Source organism: Mobula birostris, chromosome 14 (genome assembly GCF_030028105.1).
Source record: "Mobula birostris isolate sMobBir1 chromosome 14, sMobBir1.hap1, whole genome shotgun sequence".
In the NCBI taxonomy this organism is placed as follows: domain Eukaryota; kingdom Metazoa; phylum Chordata; class Chondrichthyes; order Myliobatiformes; family Myliobatidae; genus Mobula; species Mobula birostris.
Genome location: NC_092383.1, coordinates 91155592 through 91176668, shown reverse-complemented (window position 1 = coordinate 91176668; position 21077 = coordinate 91155592). Strand labels below are relative to the sequence as shown.

Sequence of the window (21077 nt, the reverse complement as noted above, 5' to 3'; positions counted from 1 at the left end):
GGCCTTTTCGTCCACTGAACTGCTGCTCACTGGATGATTTTTGTTCTTTGCACCATTCTCTGTAAACCCTAAAGCAGGGGTCCCCAACCCAAGATCCATCGACCCCTCGGTTAATGGTCAAGGTCCATGGCATAAAAAAGGTTGGGAACCCCTGCCCTAGAGACTGTTGTGCATGAAAATCCCAGGAGATTAACATTGTCTGAAATACTCAAATCACCCATCCGACACCAACAATCATTCCACAGTCAAAGTCACTGAGATCACATTTATTCTCCCATTCTAATTTTTGGTCTGAGCAGCAACTGAACTTCTTTGTCATGTCTGCATGCTTTTATGAGGTAGCGTAAGAGAGTGTGGTGGCATTAGAAATGATCTTTCAAAAATCATTGGACTCGGGCATGATACCAGAGGACTGGAAAATTGCAAATGTTACTCCACTCTTTAAGAAGTAGGAAGGCAACAGAAAGGAAATTATAGACCAGCTAGCCTGACCTCAGTGGTTGGGAAGATGTTAAGGATGAGGTGATGGGGTTCTTGATGATACAGGACAAGATAGGACAAAGTCAGCATGGCTTCCTTCAGGGAAAATCCTGCCTGACGAACCTGTTGGAATTCTTTGAGGAGATTACAAGTAGGATTGATAAACGGGATGCAGTGGATATTGTACATTTGGATTTTCAGAAGGCCTTTGGCAAGGTACCACACATGAGGCTGCTTACCAAGTTAAGAGCCCATGGTATTTCAGGAAAGTCACTAACATGGTTAGCGCATTGGCTGATTGGTAGGAGGCAGTGAGTGGGAATAAAAGCATCCTTTTATGGTTGGCTGCCAGTGACTAGTGGTGTTCCACAGGGGTCGGTGTTGGGACTGTTTCTTTTTATGCTGAATATAAATAAATTAGACGATAGAATAGACAACTTTGTTGCCAAGTTTGCAGATGATACGAAGATTGGTGGAGGGGCAGGTAGTTTTGAGGAAACAAGTAGGCTGCAGAAGGATTTGGACAGATTAGGAGAATGGGAAACAAAATGTCAAATGAAATACAATGTTGGAAAATACATGGTCATGCACTTTGGTAGTAGAAATAAATGCGTGGACTATTTTCTAAACGGGGAGAAAATCCAGGAATCTGAGATGCAGAGGGACTTGGGAGTCCTTATGTAGAACACCCTGAAGGTGAACTTGCAGGTTGAGTCAGTGGGGAAGAAGGCAAATGCAATGTTCGCATTCATTTCAAGAGATCTAGAATACAAGAGCAGGGATGTGATGCTGAGACTTAATAAGGCACTGGTGAGGCCTCACCTTCAGATTCGTGAACAGTTTTGGGCCCCTTATCTTAGAAAAGATGCGCTGGCATTGGAGAGAGTCCAGAGGAGGTTCACAAGGATGATTTGAGGAATGAAAGGGTTATCAAACAAGGAATGTCTGATGGCTCTGGACCTGTACCAGAGTTAGATAGAGCTCCTAAAGATAGCGGAGTCAAGGGAGATGGGGAGAAGTCAGGAATGGGGTACTCATTGTGGATGATCAGCCATGATCACAGTAAATGGCGGTGCCAGCTCGAAGGGCCGAATGGCCTACTCCTGCACCTGTTGTCTATTGTACTCGCTGGAATTCAGAAGGATGAGGAGGTATCTCATTGAAACCTTTCGAATGTTGAAAGGCCTAGACAAAGTAGATGTGGAAAGGATGTTTCCCATGGTGAGAGACCCTAGGACAAAAGGGCACAGCCTCAGGATAGAGGGGCGCCCTTTCAAAACAGAGATGCGGAGAAATTTCTTTAGCCAAAAGGTGGTGAATTTGTGGAATTTGTTGCCACTTGCTGCTGTGGAGGCCAGGTCGTTGGGTGTATTTAAGGCAGAGATTGATAGGTTCTTGATTGGACATGGCATCAAAGGTTATGGGGAGAAGGCCAGGAACTGGGGTTGAGGAGGAGATAGAAAAAAATGATCAGCCATGATTGAATGGTGGAGCAGGCTCGATGGGTCCGATGGCCTAATTCTGTTCCTATGCCTTATGGTCTTATGTACAGGTGTACCTAATAAAGGGCCTACTGAGAGTATATTTAAATGTTTTAGGAATTTGCTGTGCTGTATTGCAACAAAAAATGAGATCATTCAACAATTATAAAAAAGTAAAGAATTCTGTAAAAGATAAAGTCAGAGGTTAAAGTACAGTTATGGATAAAACGTGCATAAGTAAATATCAACATATATTTACAATGTAAACAGCTTTGTAAATAGTGGCTTTAAAGTGATATAAGCAGCAAGCAGCATTCACAAGAAATGAACATGAATTATTCATCATTTTTGCAGAAAGAACACAATTAGAACAAAGCCCAATGTAGTTCAAAGTGGTCAGGGTGTTGTTAAACTCTTGTGACTTTGTGCTGGTTGGTTCAAGAGCTGAATGGTTGAAGGGAACTAACTGTTCCTGAACCTGGTGGTGTGGGACTTCAGGCTTCTGTACCTCTTGCCCGATGGTTGCTGCAAAACGATGGCGTCCCGGATGACAGGTATCTTTGATCTTCAGTCAGTGCGTCCAGTAGATGCTACTGTCAGTTGGGTGGGAAGTGCTCGTGATATATTGGTCTGAGTCCAATATTCTTTGTAGTTTCTAATGATCCTGCACATTTGGGTATGGAAACCATAGAAAGGGTGCAGAGGAGATTTACAAGGATGTTGCCTGGATTGGGGAGCATGCCTTAAGAGAATAGGTTGAGTGAACTCGGCCTTTTCTCCTTGGAGCGACGGAGGATGAGAGGTGATGTGACAGAGGTGTACAAGATGATGAGAGGCATTGATCGTGTGGATAGTCAGAGGCTTTTTCTCAGGGCTGAAATGGCTAACACGAGAGGCTAACATAGTTTTAAGGTGCTTGGAAGTAGGTACAGAGGAGATGTCAGGGGTAAGTTTTTTACGCAGAGAGTGGTGAGTGCGTGGAATGGGCTGCCGGCGGCGGTGTGGAGGCAGAAACGATAGGGTCTTTTAAGAGACTCCTGGATGGGTACATGGAGCTTAGAAAAGTAGAGGGCTATGGGTAAAGCCTAGGTAGTTCTAAGGTAAGGACATGTTCGGCACAGCATTGTGGGCTGAAGGGCCTGTATTGTGCAGCAGGTTTTCTGTGTTTCTGTGTTTCTATTCAAACCCTGGGGCACGGTAGCATAGTGGTTAGCACAACAATTTACAGTACCGGGGATCTGGGTTCAATGTCTATGTGGAGTTTGCACGTTCTCCTCGTGATCACCTGGGTTTCCCCTGGATGCTCTGGTTTCCTCCCCACAGTCCAACCAGTTAGTTGGTTAATTGGTCATTGTAAATTGTCCCCTGGTTAGACTTGAGTTAAATTGGGGCATTGCTGGGTGGCATGGCGCAAAGGGCTATATTCATCGCTGAATCTCAATAGATAAACAAACAAACAAACAAATAAATAAATAAAAATTACGCAACTATGATACAACCAGTCCGGAAGCTTTCAACAGAACATCGCTGAAGTTTGTTAGATTGCTTGGTGATAAATCCAACCACCTTAACCTTCTAACAAGTTTCAATTTTAGTATTGTCTGCCCAGTGGGAGGGGATGGAAGAGAGATTTTCCCAGGTGGGTGGGAGCATTGATCATACTGACTGCTTTACCGAGGCAGTGAGAAGTCTAGACAGAGTCAGGGGAAGGGAGACCAGTTTCCGTGACGTGATCAGCTGTGTCTGCAGATCTCTGCAGTTTCTCGTAGTCGCGGGCAGACCAGTTGTCATACCCAAACATAACGCATCCAGACAGGATGCTCTCTATGGTGCATCAATAAAATCTGGAGAGAGTAGACATGCAGAGGGTGTTTCCAGTAATGGTAGAGATTAGGACCAGAGGGCACAGCCTCAGAATAGGAGGAACTGAGATGAGGAGGAATTTCTTCTGCCAGAGGGTGTGCTGTTCGGGCCGTGACATGCAACACAAAAAATAAAAACAACATCCAATAATTGTAAAGAATAAAGGATTATGTGAAAAAATAAGTTTAGGGGTTAAAGTACAAATATGGAATAAAATGTGCATTTCATTCATTCATTCTGTGCTGTGTCATACGACATGACCATGATTGTTCTTGGCAAATTTTTCCACAGAAGTGGTCTGCCATTACCTTCTTCTGGGGAGTGCTTTACAAGACGGGTGACCCTAGCCATTATCAATACTCTTTAGAGATTGTCTGCCTGGCGTCAGTGGTCGTATAACCAGGACTTGTGACATGCACCAGCTGCTCATATGACCATCTCCTCCCATGGCTTCATGTGACCCTGATCTTGGGGGGGGGGAGGGGTCACGCTAAACAAGTGCTACATTTTGACACCTTGGCCAAGGGTGATCTGCAGGCTAGTGGGGGGAAGGAGAGCCTTATACCTCCTTTGGTAGAGATATATCTCCACCCCACCATCCCAAATTTACATAAAGGGGTGATTGATAAGTTTGTGGCTTAAGGTAGAAGGAGATGAGTTATGCAGCTCTCGTTAAATGCACATGCAGTTCAAATCTTTGAGTGAAAATGCAGAAAGTTTTAAGTTTCTCCTCATCTCCTTCTACTTTAGGCCACAAACTTATCAATCGCCCCTGCTGTGGACCACTTTCTAGAGGTCCAAGACGCTGACTTCTACAAAGAAGGGATCCGTATGCTCCACGACTGCTGGACTAAGTGTGTAAATGTAGGAACAATAAATGTGCTAGGTTTTCTGAAATTGATTCCTTCTACCTTCAGTCACGGACTTATCAATCACCCCTCTTAAATACCAGCATATCTTTACAATGTAAACAGCATTATAAACAGCGGTTTAAAGTGTTTACAGTGCAGTGACAGAGGTAATAAATAGAGGGGGTGGGGGCTAACTAGAATGGTTGATCAGATTAACTGCCTGGGGGAATAAACTTTTAAGATGGCGCAGATTTTGTTTTATAACCCTCGCACTTTCATTTTTAATCTATCCCTGGCCCAGGCAGTTGTCCCCACAAGCTTCAAGATCGCCACCATCGTGCCAGTGCCAAAGCATTCCACTGCCACGGGCCTGAATGACTTCAGTCCAGTTGCACTCACACCCATCATTGCAAAGTGATTTGAGAGACTGGTTCTATCATATCTGAAATCCTGTCTGCCCACTATCCTGGACTGCCATCAATTTGCCTATCGCACCAACAGGTCAACAGAGGATGCCATCTCCACAGCACTTCACTCTGCCCTGACCCACCTGGACAGCCTCAACTCTTACGTCAGAATGCTGTTCATTGACTTTAGTTCGGCATTCAATACTGTGAGCCCCTCCAAGCTGATCGCCAAACTTCGCCAGCTTGGTATCAGTTCATCCCTCTGCAAATGCACCTTGGACTTTCTGACTAACAGACCCCAATCAGTTAAGTTAGACAACCTCTCCTCCTCCACTCTCACCCTGAACACCGGCGTGCCTCAAGGCTGTGTGCTGAGCCCTCTTCTGTATTCCATTTTCACCTATGACTGCATTCCTGTACATGGTTCTAACTCCATAATCAAGTTCGCAGACGACACCACAGTGGTTGGTCTGATCAGAGGGGATGACGAGACGGCCTACAGGGACAAGGTCCAGCGCCTGGCCGCGTGGTGTGCCGACAACAATCTGGCCCTTAACACTCAGAAGACCAAGGAGATCATTGTGGACTTCAGGCATGCTAGGAGCCACACTCACGTCCCCATCTACATCAACGGAACTGTAGTGGAGCGTGTATCAAGCTTCAAATTCCTTGGTGTCTGCATTTCTGAGGATCTAACCTGGTCCCTGAACTCCTCCATCCTGATCAAAAAGGTGCAACAGTGCCTTTATTTCCTGCGGAGCATGAAGAAAGCTCACCTCTGTCCCAGGATACTGACGAATTTTTACCGCTGTACCATTGAGAGCATACTCACCAACTGCATCTCAGTGTGGTATGGCAATTGTCCCGTATCAGACTGCAAAGCACTCCAGCGTGTAGTGAAAACTGCCCAGCGGATTATCAGCACCCAATTGCCCACCATTGGGAACATCTACCATAAACGCTGCCTGGGCAGGGCGAAAAGCATTATCAAGGATGCATCTCACCCTAACCATGGACTTTTTACTCTCCTCCCAGCCGGTAGACGCCACAGGAGCCTCTGCTCCCGCACCAGCAGGCACAGGAAGAGCTTCTTCGCTGAGGCTGTGACCCTGCTGAACCTCACATCATGGCGCTAAGCAGTATTGCACCCATATTGGACTGTCTCAGTACTTTTATATTTGTGTGCTGTAGCACTTACTTATTATTCGCCATTATTTTGTAAATAGCAATATTCTTTGCATTTCTGGTCAGATGCTAACTGCATTTCATTGGCTTTGTATCTGTACTCGGCACAATGACAATAAAGTTGAAGCTAATCTAATCTCATATTCAGCATGCACCACCCGCACACGACATTCATGAGTTATGTTAAGGGGCGGACAGGCAAAAGATTTGTAGAGCTTATTTAAATTTCTCATATTAGAGGCAGATGGAGGACCGTGATCTCCCATGTCATATAACACAGCACACAAGGATAATGACAGTGATGTTAGCACCTTACAGAAGGGAGATTTTGCAAAAGGCAGTTTGCTGGGTGGGTGGTGTCCGCAATGGTTTGTCCTGGACGCATCGAGCTCCTGCAGTGACCTTTCCTGCTGACCTGACTGCCTATTGTAGATTTTGTATATTGTGAGGCTAAGGCTCCTGTACCTCATGTCCAATGGTAATATGGATGCTGCTTTCTTGTGGCAGCATTCCTTGCAAACGAGCTCCAGGGTGGGGAGCACTTTGCCTGTGATAGGCTGAGCTGAATCCACCACTTTCTGGAGGCTTTCTCCTACCCACCTGCTTCCCTTTATTCTATGGTCCACTGTCCTTTCCTATCAGATCCCACCTTCTTCAGCCCTTTGTCACTTCCACCTATTGCCTCCCAGCTTCTTACATCATTCCCACTCTTCACCCCCTCCCACCTGCTTAACTTTACCCCTCCTCTTTTTACACTGTGTTGGCGCGTGGCCAAGTGGTTAAGGCATTCGTCTAGTGATCTCAAGGTCGCTAGTTCAAGCCTCAGCTGTGGCAGCGTGTTTGTGCCCTTGAGCAAGACACTTAATCACACGTTGCTCTAGTCTGTGCGAGGAGTGGCGCCCCACACAGACTCCCAATCTGCGCCTTGTAAGGCATGAAAATGCCCAACGCAGGCCTCTCATGGTCTGAGTTGATGTTCCTTCCCCCCCCTCCCCCTCCCTTTTTTACACTGGCTATCTCCCCTCTTTCTTCCCAGTCCAGATGAAGGGTCTTGACCCAAAGCATTGACTGTCATTTCACTCCACATTTGCTGCCTGACCTTGCTGATTTCCTCCAGCGTCTTGTGTGTGTTGCTCCAGCTTTCCAGCACCTGGACACCAACGCCACTACGGACAGGGTGTCAGAGTTTGTAGTTCAATTCTGACATCACCTGTAAGGGCTTTCTGCATGTCCTCCGCACAGAATGCATGGGTTTCCTCTGGGCGTTCTGGTTTCATCCCACAGTCCAAAGTCGTACCGGTTAGTAGGTTAATCGGTCACTGTAAACTGTCCCGTGATTAGGCCAGGGTTAAGTAGGTGAGTTGCTAGGCAGTGAGGCCCGTTGGGCGAGGAGGGCCTGTTCCAGGCTGCCCCTCTAAATAATCAACGAATAAATCTGCAGCATCTTTTGAGTTTCCAGCCTTTTCGGTTATTTTTAATTACCAGGATCTACAGTTTCTGTTAGAGTTTCACACTCTGGTCAACCACCCAGTCCCAGGATGACGCGCAATTATTTTTTTTTCATCTTGTCAGTCACACCCACATCCTCTGAGCTCGGTGGGGATGGTTGAATCAGCCTCCTCATCTGTAAGTGCTTAGGAAACAGAACATAGAACAGCCCGGTACAGTACAGGCTCTTTGCCCCACGCTGTTACACCGACCGTTTAACCCACTCTAAGATCAATCTAACCCCTCCCTCCCATGTAGCCCTCCATTTCTCTGTCATGCATGTCCCTGTCTAAGAGTCTCTCACTTACTTACGGCTCGATACGCTGCTGGCACTTAGGGCAGCAGTGAAGGTCCTCCATCTCTAGCCGCGTTCCGGGCTTCCTTCATTATGTCAGCACCTTCCTCTCGGTTTTCACTACGGTCGGTCATGCAAGTCCCAGGCGGAGGCTCAGGAACACCGTCGCACTCAGGTGTAGAAGGATTTTTTTTTGCTGTTCCCATAACAGTTTTGTTTCACCAGTCAGGGTTGTTAGCCCTGAGCTGAACCCCCGAACCTGGAGGACTGGTGACGCACTCTCAGTCTGGCCTCTACCCTTTGATCTGTTTGGCACGGGTGACCCTACCAAGAGCCAAAGCATAAAGCCCCGACTCCAGGCAAAACATAGCTCCCCAGGTCAGTGAGGCACGCAAGCCTCCAAACTCAAAGACAAGGTTGTTGTCGTCTTGGAGGAAGAGTCTCTTAAATGTCCCTTCCTTCAACGATCACCCTTAGCAGCGTGTTCCACGCACTCACCACTCTCTGGTGAAAAAAAACTACCTCCAACATCCCCTCCAACTACCTTAGGGTTATTCCCCCCAACCCCATATTAGCCATTTCTGCCTCGGTTTTCTAGCAAGCACTAAATGAGGGACGAAGGAATTTACAAAATGGTCAGTGGGGATGGGGTCACTTTACTTCTTATGCAAAGCCCCAAAAGACAGCCTGCAACTTCTGTGACATTGGTCCGTGTGTAAAATGAATGACTTCCTGTCTCTCTGTGCACAAAGGATAACTTGGTAAACAGCTGAACGATGCAGCTAAAACCACCATTCGGTGTCGAAGACGTTTCTGTCAGATTAATCTGCTCTGTTCTGACATAAAACTGCCAAGAGGCGTGAAAGGAAATTCCCCAGTTCCGGCTCGGCAACTGCAAATGAGAATTGAGGGCCAGAAACAGTAAACAATTACCACGTTGACGTTTAAAGGTTTCGATGCAGATGGCGAGAAGGCATTAAACTGTTTGATCTTTACTCTGTTCGATGAATTTGATTGAATTATTATAAAACTGCAGGAAGGAATACTTATTTTATTTGAAAGGATCTCATGTTCTGCAACGTCTTTGAGTTCTCCACATGCGTGTTTCTCTCACACGTCCGAAACGGCTGTGAAGAAGATGACTATGGTTGGAAGTTGCCTGGAAGACTGGGATGCTGATGTGTTAGAGAGCAAGGTACTTTTTTTGCTTTTAAAGCTGAATGTGTGGGAAGCAGACTTTGAAGTGCAGATATGCTTGCAGGTGTATTTTTGGATAACTCCTCTGTTATTTCACTTGTGCAAAGACATGGTGAAATGATATAGCACCAAGGAGGACTGTTGAGGAGGAATGCCTTTGGCCAGAGGGTGCTGAATCTGTGGAATTCATGGCCACAGATGGCTGTGGAGGCCAAGTTGTTGGGTATATTTAAGGTGGAGGTTGATAGGTTGTTGATAAGTAAAGATGTTAAAAGTTTACTTATCAACAACCTATCAACCTCCACCTTAAATAGGGAGAAGGCAGGAGAATGGGGTTAAGGGGAATGATAAATCAGCCGTGATGGAATGGTGGAGGAGACTCAAAGGGCCGAATGGCCTGATTCTGCTCAGTCTCTTCTAGACTATATCTACACTCTTGATGCTCTTTGGTGTACCTTTGAATCCTCGCTGCATGAGAGAGAGAGGTGTGGACATACAGAGACATGGAGGAAGGGTGCAAAGAGATGGACTTTATTTTCTGTAGTGGGAAGCATACACTTCCAAGCCATCCCACGATAAATAAAAACAAAATTCACCAGAAATAAAACATTAGAGTTTCTGAACCATGTGGGGCATAGATTTTCAACTGTTCCTGAAAGCCATTGCATAGAGGAAGCATGTGCTGGCATGCATGCTGGTTCTGTGTTATTCTGACAACCTTGCTGAGGTGGTTATATTTATTTTCCTTGTGCTTACAAATTCCTTTCGCTTCTGGCTGGCACAAAAATGGGTGGAAGGGCTTTCTGTCCTGTATTCATTAGCTCCTCTGACCCTTCCATAAAAACCCAAACCACGGAAAAGTGTGTTGTATTAACTCACAGGAGGTATTGTGATGTTGAGGTATTGATTATTTTAACTTAGTTAAATTATTGATTGAGTTATTGAACTAATCACCAGTGTTCCAGACTACTGATCTGCATTCAAATCTAACCAGGGTTCTAGATCTCTGATTTGTGTTCAAATCTCATTGGTGTTCAAGATCTCTGAGCTGCATTCGAATACCACAAGGGTTCTAGAACACCGAACAATGTTCAACTCTTGCCAAAGTTCTAGAACAACGGGCCATGTCCAATTCTCACTGGGGTTCCAAAACACTGCTCTGTGTTCACATCTCACCAGGGTTGTAAGTAACAATTTATATTTAAGTAAATCAATAAAAGAAGTGGAATTCAGAGGAATGCAAAAGTACTAGCAAGAGTAACAATGAAATTACTGGATTGTTGTAACAGTGTGTGTGGATATCTGTCATCTTGATCTTAACTGTCCGCACTCCAGGGGCATGAAGGAATAGGCGAGAAATGTTGGTGCCTTCATTATCATCGATATCTTTAAAGAAAAATCCTACATTAAGTAAGGGGGTCATTTCAAATCAGCTGTAAGGTGCTCAGTGTGAGGTAACAGGCAAACCCTCCAATTTTGCTTTCTCTGCCTGGAGACATTTGTCTTGTGTTTGGGCTCCCTGCAGTAATCAGCTCGGGTTTGTTAGGATGACAAAGTGCTGGCTCCAATTGAGAGAGAGACAACAAGTCCACCCTTGCTGAGGAAGTCCCACCTGCGACAGTAAAGTCCCCACCCAATGAACAACCAATTAAAAGCAGAACACTATGCACCCATAAGGCAGGATTTATTTATGTTCGGCATGGTTAGCAGGATGTTATCAGTGATCAGGATTCCATTCCTGTCATGGTCTGGAAGGCGTTTGTACGTGACCGCGTGGGTTTCGTTCAGCTGCTTTGGTTTCCTACCAACATTCCAAAGACATACGGTTAGGGTTGGTGAGCTGTGGGCGTGCTATGTAGGTGCCCAGAACACTCTTCACTGATTTGATTTAACACCAATGTCACACTTCACTGTATGTTTTGATGCATGCATGGCAAAACCAAATCAAATGAATCTGATTGGATAAGGTCAAAACTTCATTATAGGAAGGATGTGGAAGCTTTAGAGAGAGTGCAGAGGAGACTTACCTGCATACTGTCTGGATTAGAGAGCGTGACTTGTGAGGAAAAATTGTGGGGGCTGGGGCTTTCCTCTTTCGAGCAAAGAAGGATGAGAGATGACTTGATAGAGAAGACTTGAAGCAGAGATCGAGTCAGCAGCCAGAGAATTTGCCCTGGGGCAAAAATGGGATAATTTTAAGGTGAGTGGAGGAAAGTGTAGTGGGGATTATCCGAGGTAGGTTTTTTGCACAGAGACTGGTGGGTGCATGGACCCAGGGGAGGAGTTCGAGGCAGATTCAATAGGAACATTTAAGAGGCTCTTGGATAGGCATGTGGGTGATAGAAAAAAAGATCGAAGATCTTTTAAAGATTAGCTTTATTTGTCACATGTACTTTGAGAAATACAGTGAAATGCACCACTTGCGTCAAAAATCAACACAATCCGAGGATGTGTTGGGGGCAGCTTGCAAGAGTTGCGAAACTTCTGGGGCCAACATAGCACGCTTACAGCTTACTGACCATTACTAATCCGTATGTCTATGGAACATGGAAGGAAAAAAGAGCACCCAGAGAAAATCTACAGGGATGGATTCTAATTTAAATTTAAATTTTAAAAACGAGGTGACGTCCAGTATGTTTCTTAAGGCCAAGACTGCATGATGTCAGCATATGGCAACACCATACGAAGAACGTGATTGCATTGGAGACTGTGTAAAGGGTGTCAGCATCAGAATCAAGTTTAATACGTGTTCAGTGTCCATTCAGAAATCTGATGGCAGAGGGGAAGAAGCTGTTCCTGAATCGTTGTGTGTGTGCCTTTAGGCTTTTGTTCCCCCTTCCTAATGGTTGCCTGGACTGGATCGTTTCAGTTAGTGGATGGGATTGGATGTGTTGGGTTTGTTTGCCCTGGGGTGGTCGTCCGAGAGGTGATCTGACAGCGGTTATACAAAAGAATGAACTGGAAGTTCCTCCACACCACTGAGCACATCTACAAAAGAGTGCTGCCACAAGAAAGCAACATCCATCATCAAGAACCCCCCCTTCCCAATGCTCTCTTCCCTCTACTGCCATGGGGACGGAGGTACAGGGGCCTTAGGTCCCACACCACCAAGCTCAGGAACAGTTATTACCCTTCAATCAACCAGGCCCTTGAACCGGCGTGGATAACCTCATTGGCCTCATCACTGAACTGATTCCACAACCTATGGACTCACTTTAAAAAAAATTCCAGACTGCTACAACTCATATGCTCAGCATTATTTATTTATTTATTACTTGCACAGTTTGTGCTCTTTTGCACATTGGTTGTTTTTCCACCTTTTTAATTGATTTTATTGTTTTTTTTTTGTTCTATTGTGGATGCCTGCAAGGAAATCAATCTCAGTGTAGTATATAGTGAAGTGTAAGTACTTTGATAATAAACTTACTTTGAACTTTGAAAAGCCTGGTTCCTGGGTGGGATTGTCTGAGGAAAGCAGGCGTAGGTTTAAGGCAAGAGGTAGGATGTTGGAGAGGATCTGAGGGGAATCTTGCACTCGGACCTGTTGCAGGGTTTCAACCTGAAAGACCGATAATTCCTTTTTGCCATGTGTGATAAATAAAGAAATCTGAATCTGAGATGCTGCCGGACTTGCTGAGTTCCTCCGGCAGGTTTATTGATTGATTGATTGATTGATTGACTTATTGAGATACATTGCAGGAAATGCCCTTCCAGCCCTTTGAGCCGCGCCGCCCAGCAATCTCCTGATTTAATCCGAGCCTAATCACAGGACAATTTACAACGACCAATTAGCCCATCAATTGGTACGTCTTTGGACTGTGGGAGGAAACCAGAGCATCCGGAGGAAACCCACATGGCCACGGGGAGAACGTACAAACTCCTTACGGGCAGCGGCGGGAATTGAACCCGGGCTGCTGGTACTGTAAAGCGTTATGCTAACCACTACACTACCATGCTACCCACTTCGCTATCTATCTTCTACACCTGATATAACATGGTGTCTCAACGTTATTCTGCCAACCATTAAAACTCCATCTTCAAGCTGACCCAGAAGCCGTTTTGTGAAAGAGAGAGTGTAGACCTTGTAGAGGGTGTCATCTGAGTCCACTCCTGACCAAGCTAGCCCTGACTCTGAGTACTTATGCCACTCTTCCGGGTTCCCCCACCAGAGGAAAGGGTTCCCTTTTATCTAATCGGTAAAACCTTTTTATCATTTTATACAACTTGATTAGATCATTCCCTTCACTATCGGGAAGGTCTATGCAGCCTTAGTTTTCAAAGCCAGGTAAGCTGGTTCAAGTTGTGGGCGGCGGGGTGGGGGGAGAGATATACACGAGTGACCATTGCTCGTAGATTTTTCCCCTTTCCAGCGTTACAGTCCATTATCTTGGCTTGGTGTTTTGGCTTTATGCCAGAACTAGTAGGTGGCCAAGTTATATCTCCTCAGGAAGTGAGATTGCAGAGAGGAGTGAACTGTGACTGACAAATACTCTTTAACACCATTGGTTGGCGTCCAAATCAGCCCTCCCACCTCACTTCTTGTGCTCGGCCTACTACCCGATCCTGCACAGTTAAAACACAAGTTGATTTTCTTCCCTGGGATTTGTAGGGGCAAGTGGGAACTTCTACACTTCAGTTCCCTCTGTCGCTTTTGGGGCGTTTGAATCACCTTCAACAACATCTTGAAAATTCCTGAAACCAAATGATGATAGATTGAGTGGGTTAGGGCTTTTCTCTTCTTTATTTTTAAATTTTATTTTATTGAGATCAGGCCCTATTGGCCCCTCAAGCAGCACTGGTCAGCAACCTCAGATTTAACCCTTGCCTAATCACGGGACAATTTACATTGGCCGATTAACCTACCGACCGGCACATCTTTGGACTGTGGGAGGAAACTGGGACACCCGGAGGAAACATACACACAATCACGGGGAGAACGTATAAACTCCTTACAGGCAGTGGCTGAAATTGAACCGGAATTGCTGGTACAGTAAGGCATTGGTGAAGGTGAGTGAGAGCTGACTTGGTAGAGATGATAATGGACTCAGATTGAGTAGACAGTCAGAGATTTTTCCCCAGAGTGGAAATGGCTAACATGAGAAGGCATAATTCTAGGGTGACTGGAGGAATGTATGGTAGGAGGGAGGGATGTCAGAGGTAGTTTTTCACACCGAGAGTGGAGGGTGCATGGAACACACTGCCAGGGGAGGTGGTAGAGGCAGATACATCAGGGGAATTTAAGATAGGCAAATGAATGATCACAAATCTTCCCTCTCCCTCTCCTTCTTTAACGAGGCTGCTTCCTGCTGCAGTCACTGATTCTGTGGGCTGTTACTCATGTAAAGCAGTTATGGATACAGATAATTTCATTACGACACTGCTTTGAAGTAGTACAAGGGAAAACAGCAACAGAATGCCTTATAAAGTGTGACAGTTACAGAGAAAGTGCAGGTTAACAATTAGGTGCACTATCATAACGGGGTGGATTGTGAGGTCAAGAGACCAATTTATCGTACTCATTCATTCGTTATTTGCAACGTCGTATGACGTGGGTGATCATGGTCTTTCCATAACAATGACTTTTCTTGACAATTTTTTCTGCAGGAGTGGTTTGCCATTGCCTTCTTCTGGGCAGTGTATTTACAAGGCAGGTGACCCCAGACGTGATCAATACTCTTCAGAGATTGTCTGCCTGGCGTCAGTGGTCGCATAACCAGGGCTTGTGATATGCGTCTGCTGCTCGTACGACCATCCACCACTTGATCCCGTGACTTCACGTGACCCTGATCGCGGGACTAAGCAGGTGCCCAAGGGTGACCTGCAGGCCAGCGGAGGGAAGGAACATCTTACACCCTCTTAGGTAGAGTTGCACCTCCACCCTGCCACCCATTATCATACTAGAAAACTAACTAATAGTCTTTTATCAGCAGAGCAGTAGCTGCCCTTGACGCTGGTGGGAAGGTGCTTTCAGGCTTTTGTATCTTCTGCTCAACAGAAGAGAGGAGAAGGGAGAATGTCCAGGGTGGGTGTGGTCTTGGAGCATGTTAGCTGTTTTACAACAAGACAGACAGTGAGGTCAAGAATCCATTTTATCATACAAGAGGTCCATTCAACAGTCTGATAACAGCGAGATAGAAGGTGTTCCTCAAAGTGGTACATACTTTCAACTTCTGTGTCTTTTGCCTAATGGGTTGGGCGGGGAGAAGAAAGAAGGTCCAAAGTCCATCTTATTGTTTATTAGACGTTGAACAAACTTGTTACGACATGATTTAAATACCCTTCCTGTGTACAGCTGAAATATCAGACTGATACACACATCCTGTTTTCACAGGTGAAGACAGATGCACTTTATAGCAAACATCTGATACAGTGCGGTTTCCTCTCTTGCAGTAAATCGCAAATGACATTTCATGAGGAAGATGCAACTAGATACGATCAAGGGACATGCTGAGCTCTTAATCTTTTGTTGACGATGTTTACATTTTGTCTTAATGATTTTTTAACAATCAGTCCTCGATCTTCTTAATGCAAGTAGAAACTGAGGGCTTTAAAACAAGTTGTGATGATAGAAAAAAAATGTTAACAGATCCAGAGCAAAAAATCTAAACAAGATTTACATGGATGTTTTCAGTGGTGGAATCAAACGTGGGTTGCTAGTACTGGAGTCGCATTTCCCTAATTGCTCTGTTAACATGACGCTCACACGGGCCATATCTCTCTTACCTTCCATATCCATAACTGTGCAAATTGTCTATTATGTTTTGCAACTCCAAAACAAATCGAAAGGAAAATACAGGTCCTGAAGTAATTTTTACTTTGAGTGAGGCGCACATATGATGTGATGCCGTAATGACGTATGCCATTCACATACTTTTACATATAACCCATAATAAATTATGCACACAAATAAATTATGCTTAATCAAACAATATATTTGCCATATTACTGAAATATTAAATACACAACACTCCTCTCTACTTAGCTATAAACTCCAACTCTATATAGAATATATCTCATATATACATACATACAGTTTGTTTGTTCGTTCTATGCCGTGTTGTATGACATCGACAATCATGGTCTTTCCATGACCATGATTCTTCTTGCCAAATTTTTCTACAGAAGTGGTTTCCCATTGCTTTCTTCTGGGCAGTGTCTTTACAAGACAGCTGACCTCAGCCATTACCAAAACTCTTTGGAGATTGTCTGCCTGGCATCAGTGGACACATAACCAGGACTTGTGATATGCACTAGCTACTCATATGACCATTCACTACCTGCTCCCATGGCTTCACGTGACCCTGATCTGGGGGGGGGGGGTGCTAAGCAGGTGCTACACCTTGCCCAAGGGTGACCAGCAGGCTAGCAAAAGGAAGGAGCACCTTACACCTCCTTTGGTAGAGATGTATCTCCATCCCACCACCCAATACACACACTATGTACAATATACTATATATAATAGAACTACTATTTAGACATCCATAGATTAGAAAATTTTAAATTGTCCATATAGACCTAAAAATTTAATTGCTGTGGAGGATTTCTTACTCTTATGGATAACATCTTTCTTGACAGGGGGAATGGGGTCACTATGCTTGACAGGTCAGACTTGTGGCTGTGAAACAATCTCAGATTCTGGGGTCTCGTCCGCGGTGGTTGTAGGAGTTACCTCTGGGATTGCAGCAAGTGGCTCTGACATCTCTGGATACCTTTTTCCTGGACGTGTTTGCATCCCAAGCAGTGCACGGCGAGCTCCTTGAGCTCTTGATCTATCCCAGGCCACCAGACAAAGCTTCGAGCCAACACTTTCATTTTGACCACACCTAGGTGACTGGCATGTAGCTCCTCCAACACTTTAGCCTCACCTTGGAAGGTACAACAACTCTCAATTCCCACAGAAGGCAACCCCTGTCAAGGGCGCGTTCATCTGGTGCTGGTAAAAATGGGGGAGCTGGAATTTCTGCTGCACATTCCAGCCATTTTGTGTGGCCATGTAGACCTGAGAAAGAGTGGGGTCCTTTCCCGTTTTCCTTTGGATCATCTCTCCTGTAACAGGGAGACTTCTGATAGGCATCAGGGAGGTTAAGGGGAGTGTGCTCTTTTGTAAAGTTTTCAGTTAATTCTTTTTCCAGGGATAAATGGGACAATCTATCAGCATTTCCATGATAAGCTGTCCTCTTGTAACTGTGTCTTCCAAGAAACAGAGACCATCTCTGCACTCATGCCACTGCTGTTAGTGGACTCAAGTGGTTGATGGTCAGTAATGAGGGTACTGGTAGAAATGTTTTACACCCCAAACCAGACTCAAGGCCTTTCTGCCAATCTGTGCATAATTTTTCTCTGCAGTGGTCAGAGAATGTCATGCAAAGCCTATGGGGCGTTCACTTCCAACACCCATAACCTGTGACATGACTGCACCTATGCCATAAAGTGAATTTCACTGGTCAGTGTGGATCATAATATGTGAGTACAGTGTCTGACATCACCATTTCCTTTTTCTTTTGGAAAGCTACTTTACCTTGCTTTGTCCATTGCCATCTCTTCTCAATCTGTAGTAATGAGGTCAAGGGAAGGAGCACAGTCACCAGGATTAGCAGGAATCCGTAATGGTAATTGACAAAAATTAAAAAAGACCACAACTGTGACATGTCCTTTGGCCTAGGGGCATCCACCACTGCTTGAATTTTCTTAGCACATTTGGGTAATTCTTATGCGTCAGTGGTGTGACCACAGTAAGTGACGCTTGGTTTAAAGAATTTCCACTTGTTGCATTATGCTCTGAGCCCATAGTCTTCTGATCTTTTTAACACTGTCTTGAGATTTTGGAGATGTTCTTTGTTCCTTGGTAACAACGATGTCATCCAGGTGCCTGGGCAACCTGGCAGCACCTGATCCATAGCTTTCTGCCAATGTGCAGGGGCAGATGTTATTCCAAATATAAGCTTATTATGGCGATAAAGCCCTTTATGAATGTTCATGGTGAGAAACACTTTGGACTCTTCTTTCATCTCCATCTGAAGGCAAGTCTCAGCTAAGTCCACTTTGCTGAAGTGTTTTCCTCCAGAAAGGTTTGCAGTGATATCCTCTATCCTGGGCAGAGGGTATTGATCTACTTTCAGTACTTAAGATCACCACAGATTCTTGCAGACCAATTCTTCTTGGCCCATTCCAGAATAACTTGTATCCTGGACACTATGGTCCCTACTGTTATGTTTCGTAACTTCAAAACATTAACCTAATTCAAAGAAGACACAGGAGCCCAGGAATGTATGCTTAAATTCGTCTTTAGACCATAAGATCAGAAGATACAGGAGCTGAATTAGGCCATTTGGCCCATCGAGTCTGCTCTGCCATTTCCTCATGGCTGATCCATTTTCCCTCTCCGCCCTAACCTTCTGCCTTCTCCCCATAACCCGTCATGCCCTGACCAATCAAGAATCTATCAACTTCTGCCTTAAGTATGCATACAGGCTTGGTCTCCACAGCTGCCTGTGACAAAGAATTCCACAGATTCACCACACTCTGGCTGAAGAAATTCTTCCTTCTCCCCATTCTAAAAGGAAGCCCCTCTACTCTGAGGCTGTGTCCTCTGGTCTTCGACTCCCCCACTGTAGCAAACATCCTCTCCACCACTCTACCAAGGCCCTTCACGATCCGAGACGTTTCAATGAGGTCACCCCTCATTCTTCTGAAATCTAGCGAATACAGGCCATCAAATGCTCGTCATATGACAAGCTGTTCAAATCTGGAATCATTTTCATGAACCTCCTTTGAACCGTCTCCAGTTTCAGCACATCCTTTCTAATTTAAAGGACCCAAAACAGCTCACAGTACTCCAAGTGAGGCCTCACCAGTGCTTTATAAAGTCTCAACATTACATCCTGGCTTTTACATTCTAGACCTCATGAAATGAATGCTAACATCACATTTGCTTTCCTCACCACAGACTCAACCTGCAAATTAACCTTTAGGGAAACCTGCACAAGCACTTCCAAGTTCCTTTGCACCTTAGTTTTTTTGTATTTTCTCTCCATTTAGAAAATAGTCAACCCTTTCATTTCTTCCACTAAAGTGCATGGCCATACACTTTCTGACACTGTATTCCATCTGCCATTTCTTTGCCCATTCTCTCCTAATCTAAGTCCTTCTGTAACCTCTGTCCTTCCACAAAACTACCTGCCCCCTCACCTATCTTCGCATCTGCAAACTTTGCAACAAAGCCATCAATTCCATCATCCAAGTCATTAACATATGACCTACTGTAAAAAGAATCAGTCCCTGCACAGACCCCTGTGGAACGCCACTAATCACCGGCAGCCAATCTGAAAAGGCTTATAAAAATTGCTGGTGAAAGCAGCAGGCCAGGCAGCATCTATAGGAAGAGGTACAGAAAACGTTTCAGGCCAAGACCCTTCGTCAGGACTAACTGAAAGAAGAGATAGTAAGAGATTTGAAAGTGGGACTCTTTGTCTCCTGCCAGTCAGCACTATTTCATTTGTCTGCAGCTTTTCCCTTGTTACTGCTTTATCCATGCTCTCCTGTAATACCATTGGCTTGTAGCTTGTTAAGCAGCCTCATGTGTGTCACCTTGTCAACGGCTTTCTGAAAATCCAAGTACACAACTCCAACCAATTCTCCTTTGTCTATCCTGCTTGTTATTTCTTCAAAAGATTCCAACAGATTTGGAACTGTCAGGCAAGATTTTCTCTTGAGGAAACCATGCTGTCTGTGGCCTGTTTTATCATGTGTCTCTAAGTGAGGCGCACTCGTATCACGTGGTAGCACGATGACATATGCAATTATCTTACTTTTACATGTAACCTGTAACTAATTATTTAAACAAACAAGACTATTTAAACTATATAAAATTCAGATATTATTGAAATATAAAATACACAACAAATATCTTCAAAGATCTACTTACCTGGGAGACCAGGCTATTGGCTTATTCGTTTATTGTCATGTCTACCGAGATGCAATGAAAAACTTTTAGTTTGCTTGCCATCCAGACAGATCATTCTATACGAAGGTACATCAGTGTTCGATTTCAAAGTCAATTTTACTTTTGAGTCCCTCCAGCATTGTGTGTGTGTGTGTGTGTGTGTTGCTCTGGATGTCCAGCACCTGCAGAACCTCTTGTGTTTCAGTTCCTTATCAGTGGTACACTGAATCTGGTATGAGCCTCCAAAGGAAATTGCAGTAAAAATGACCATCAAATCCACAAGATCAAAGATTGCTTTCCAGAAACTAGAGCAGTGTAAGCATACTTCTTCAGCGTCAAGTTTATTGTCATATGCACAAGTGCAATGAAAAGATCAAGAGGTCCTCTTTTAGTGTACGGGAGGTCTATTCATGTCTCATAGTAGCAGGCTAGAAGCTCTCCTTGTTAGAGTGCATCTTCGGATCACACAGAGAGTCAGGATGGTTAAACAAAGCTAGGAATTTTATTCGCAAGAAGTTCAAAGTTCAAAGTAAATATTATTATCAAAATACATTTATGTCAGCATATACTACCTTCAGATTAATTTTCTTGTGGGCATACTCGACAAATCTATAGAATAATAACCATAACGGAATCAATGAAAGACCAGCCAACTAGGGCAGTCAACCAGAGTGCAGGACACACCAAGCTATGCAAATACAAAAAAAGGAACAATAATAATAAATAAATAAACAATAAACATCGAGAACATGAGATAAAGAGTCCTTGAAAATGAGTCCATTTGTTGTGGGAACATTTCAATGATGGGACATGTGAAGTTATCCCCTTTGGTTCAAGAGCCTGATGGCAGAGGGGTAGTAACTGTCCCTGAACGTGGTGGTATAAGTC

At 44.6% G+C, this 21077-nt stretch overlaps 1 protein-coding gene across 16 annotated transcripts in view; it reads left to right on the top strand.

Annotated features, from left to right (window-relative positions):
- Nucleotides 1-8905: 8905 nt before the first annotated feature.
- ccnd3 (cyclin D3) overlaps nt 8906-21077 on the top strand; it is a 425735-nt gene continuing 413563 nt past the window's right edge. For 4 of the 16 annotated variants that reach the window (XM_072278916.1, XM_072278915.1, XM_072278913.1 and 1 more), the window contains exon 1: nt 8909-9245. In XM_072278916.1, coding sequence (XP_072135017.1) covers nt 9189-9245 — 57 coding nt within the window. In that variant the 5' untranslated portion in view covers nt 8909-9188. Of the gene's footprint in view, nt 9246-21077 lie in introns of all 16 variants that reach the window. The other 12 variants (XM_072278919.1, XM_072278918.1, XM_072278917.1 and 9 more) reach the window with 6 other exon arrangements.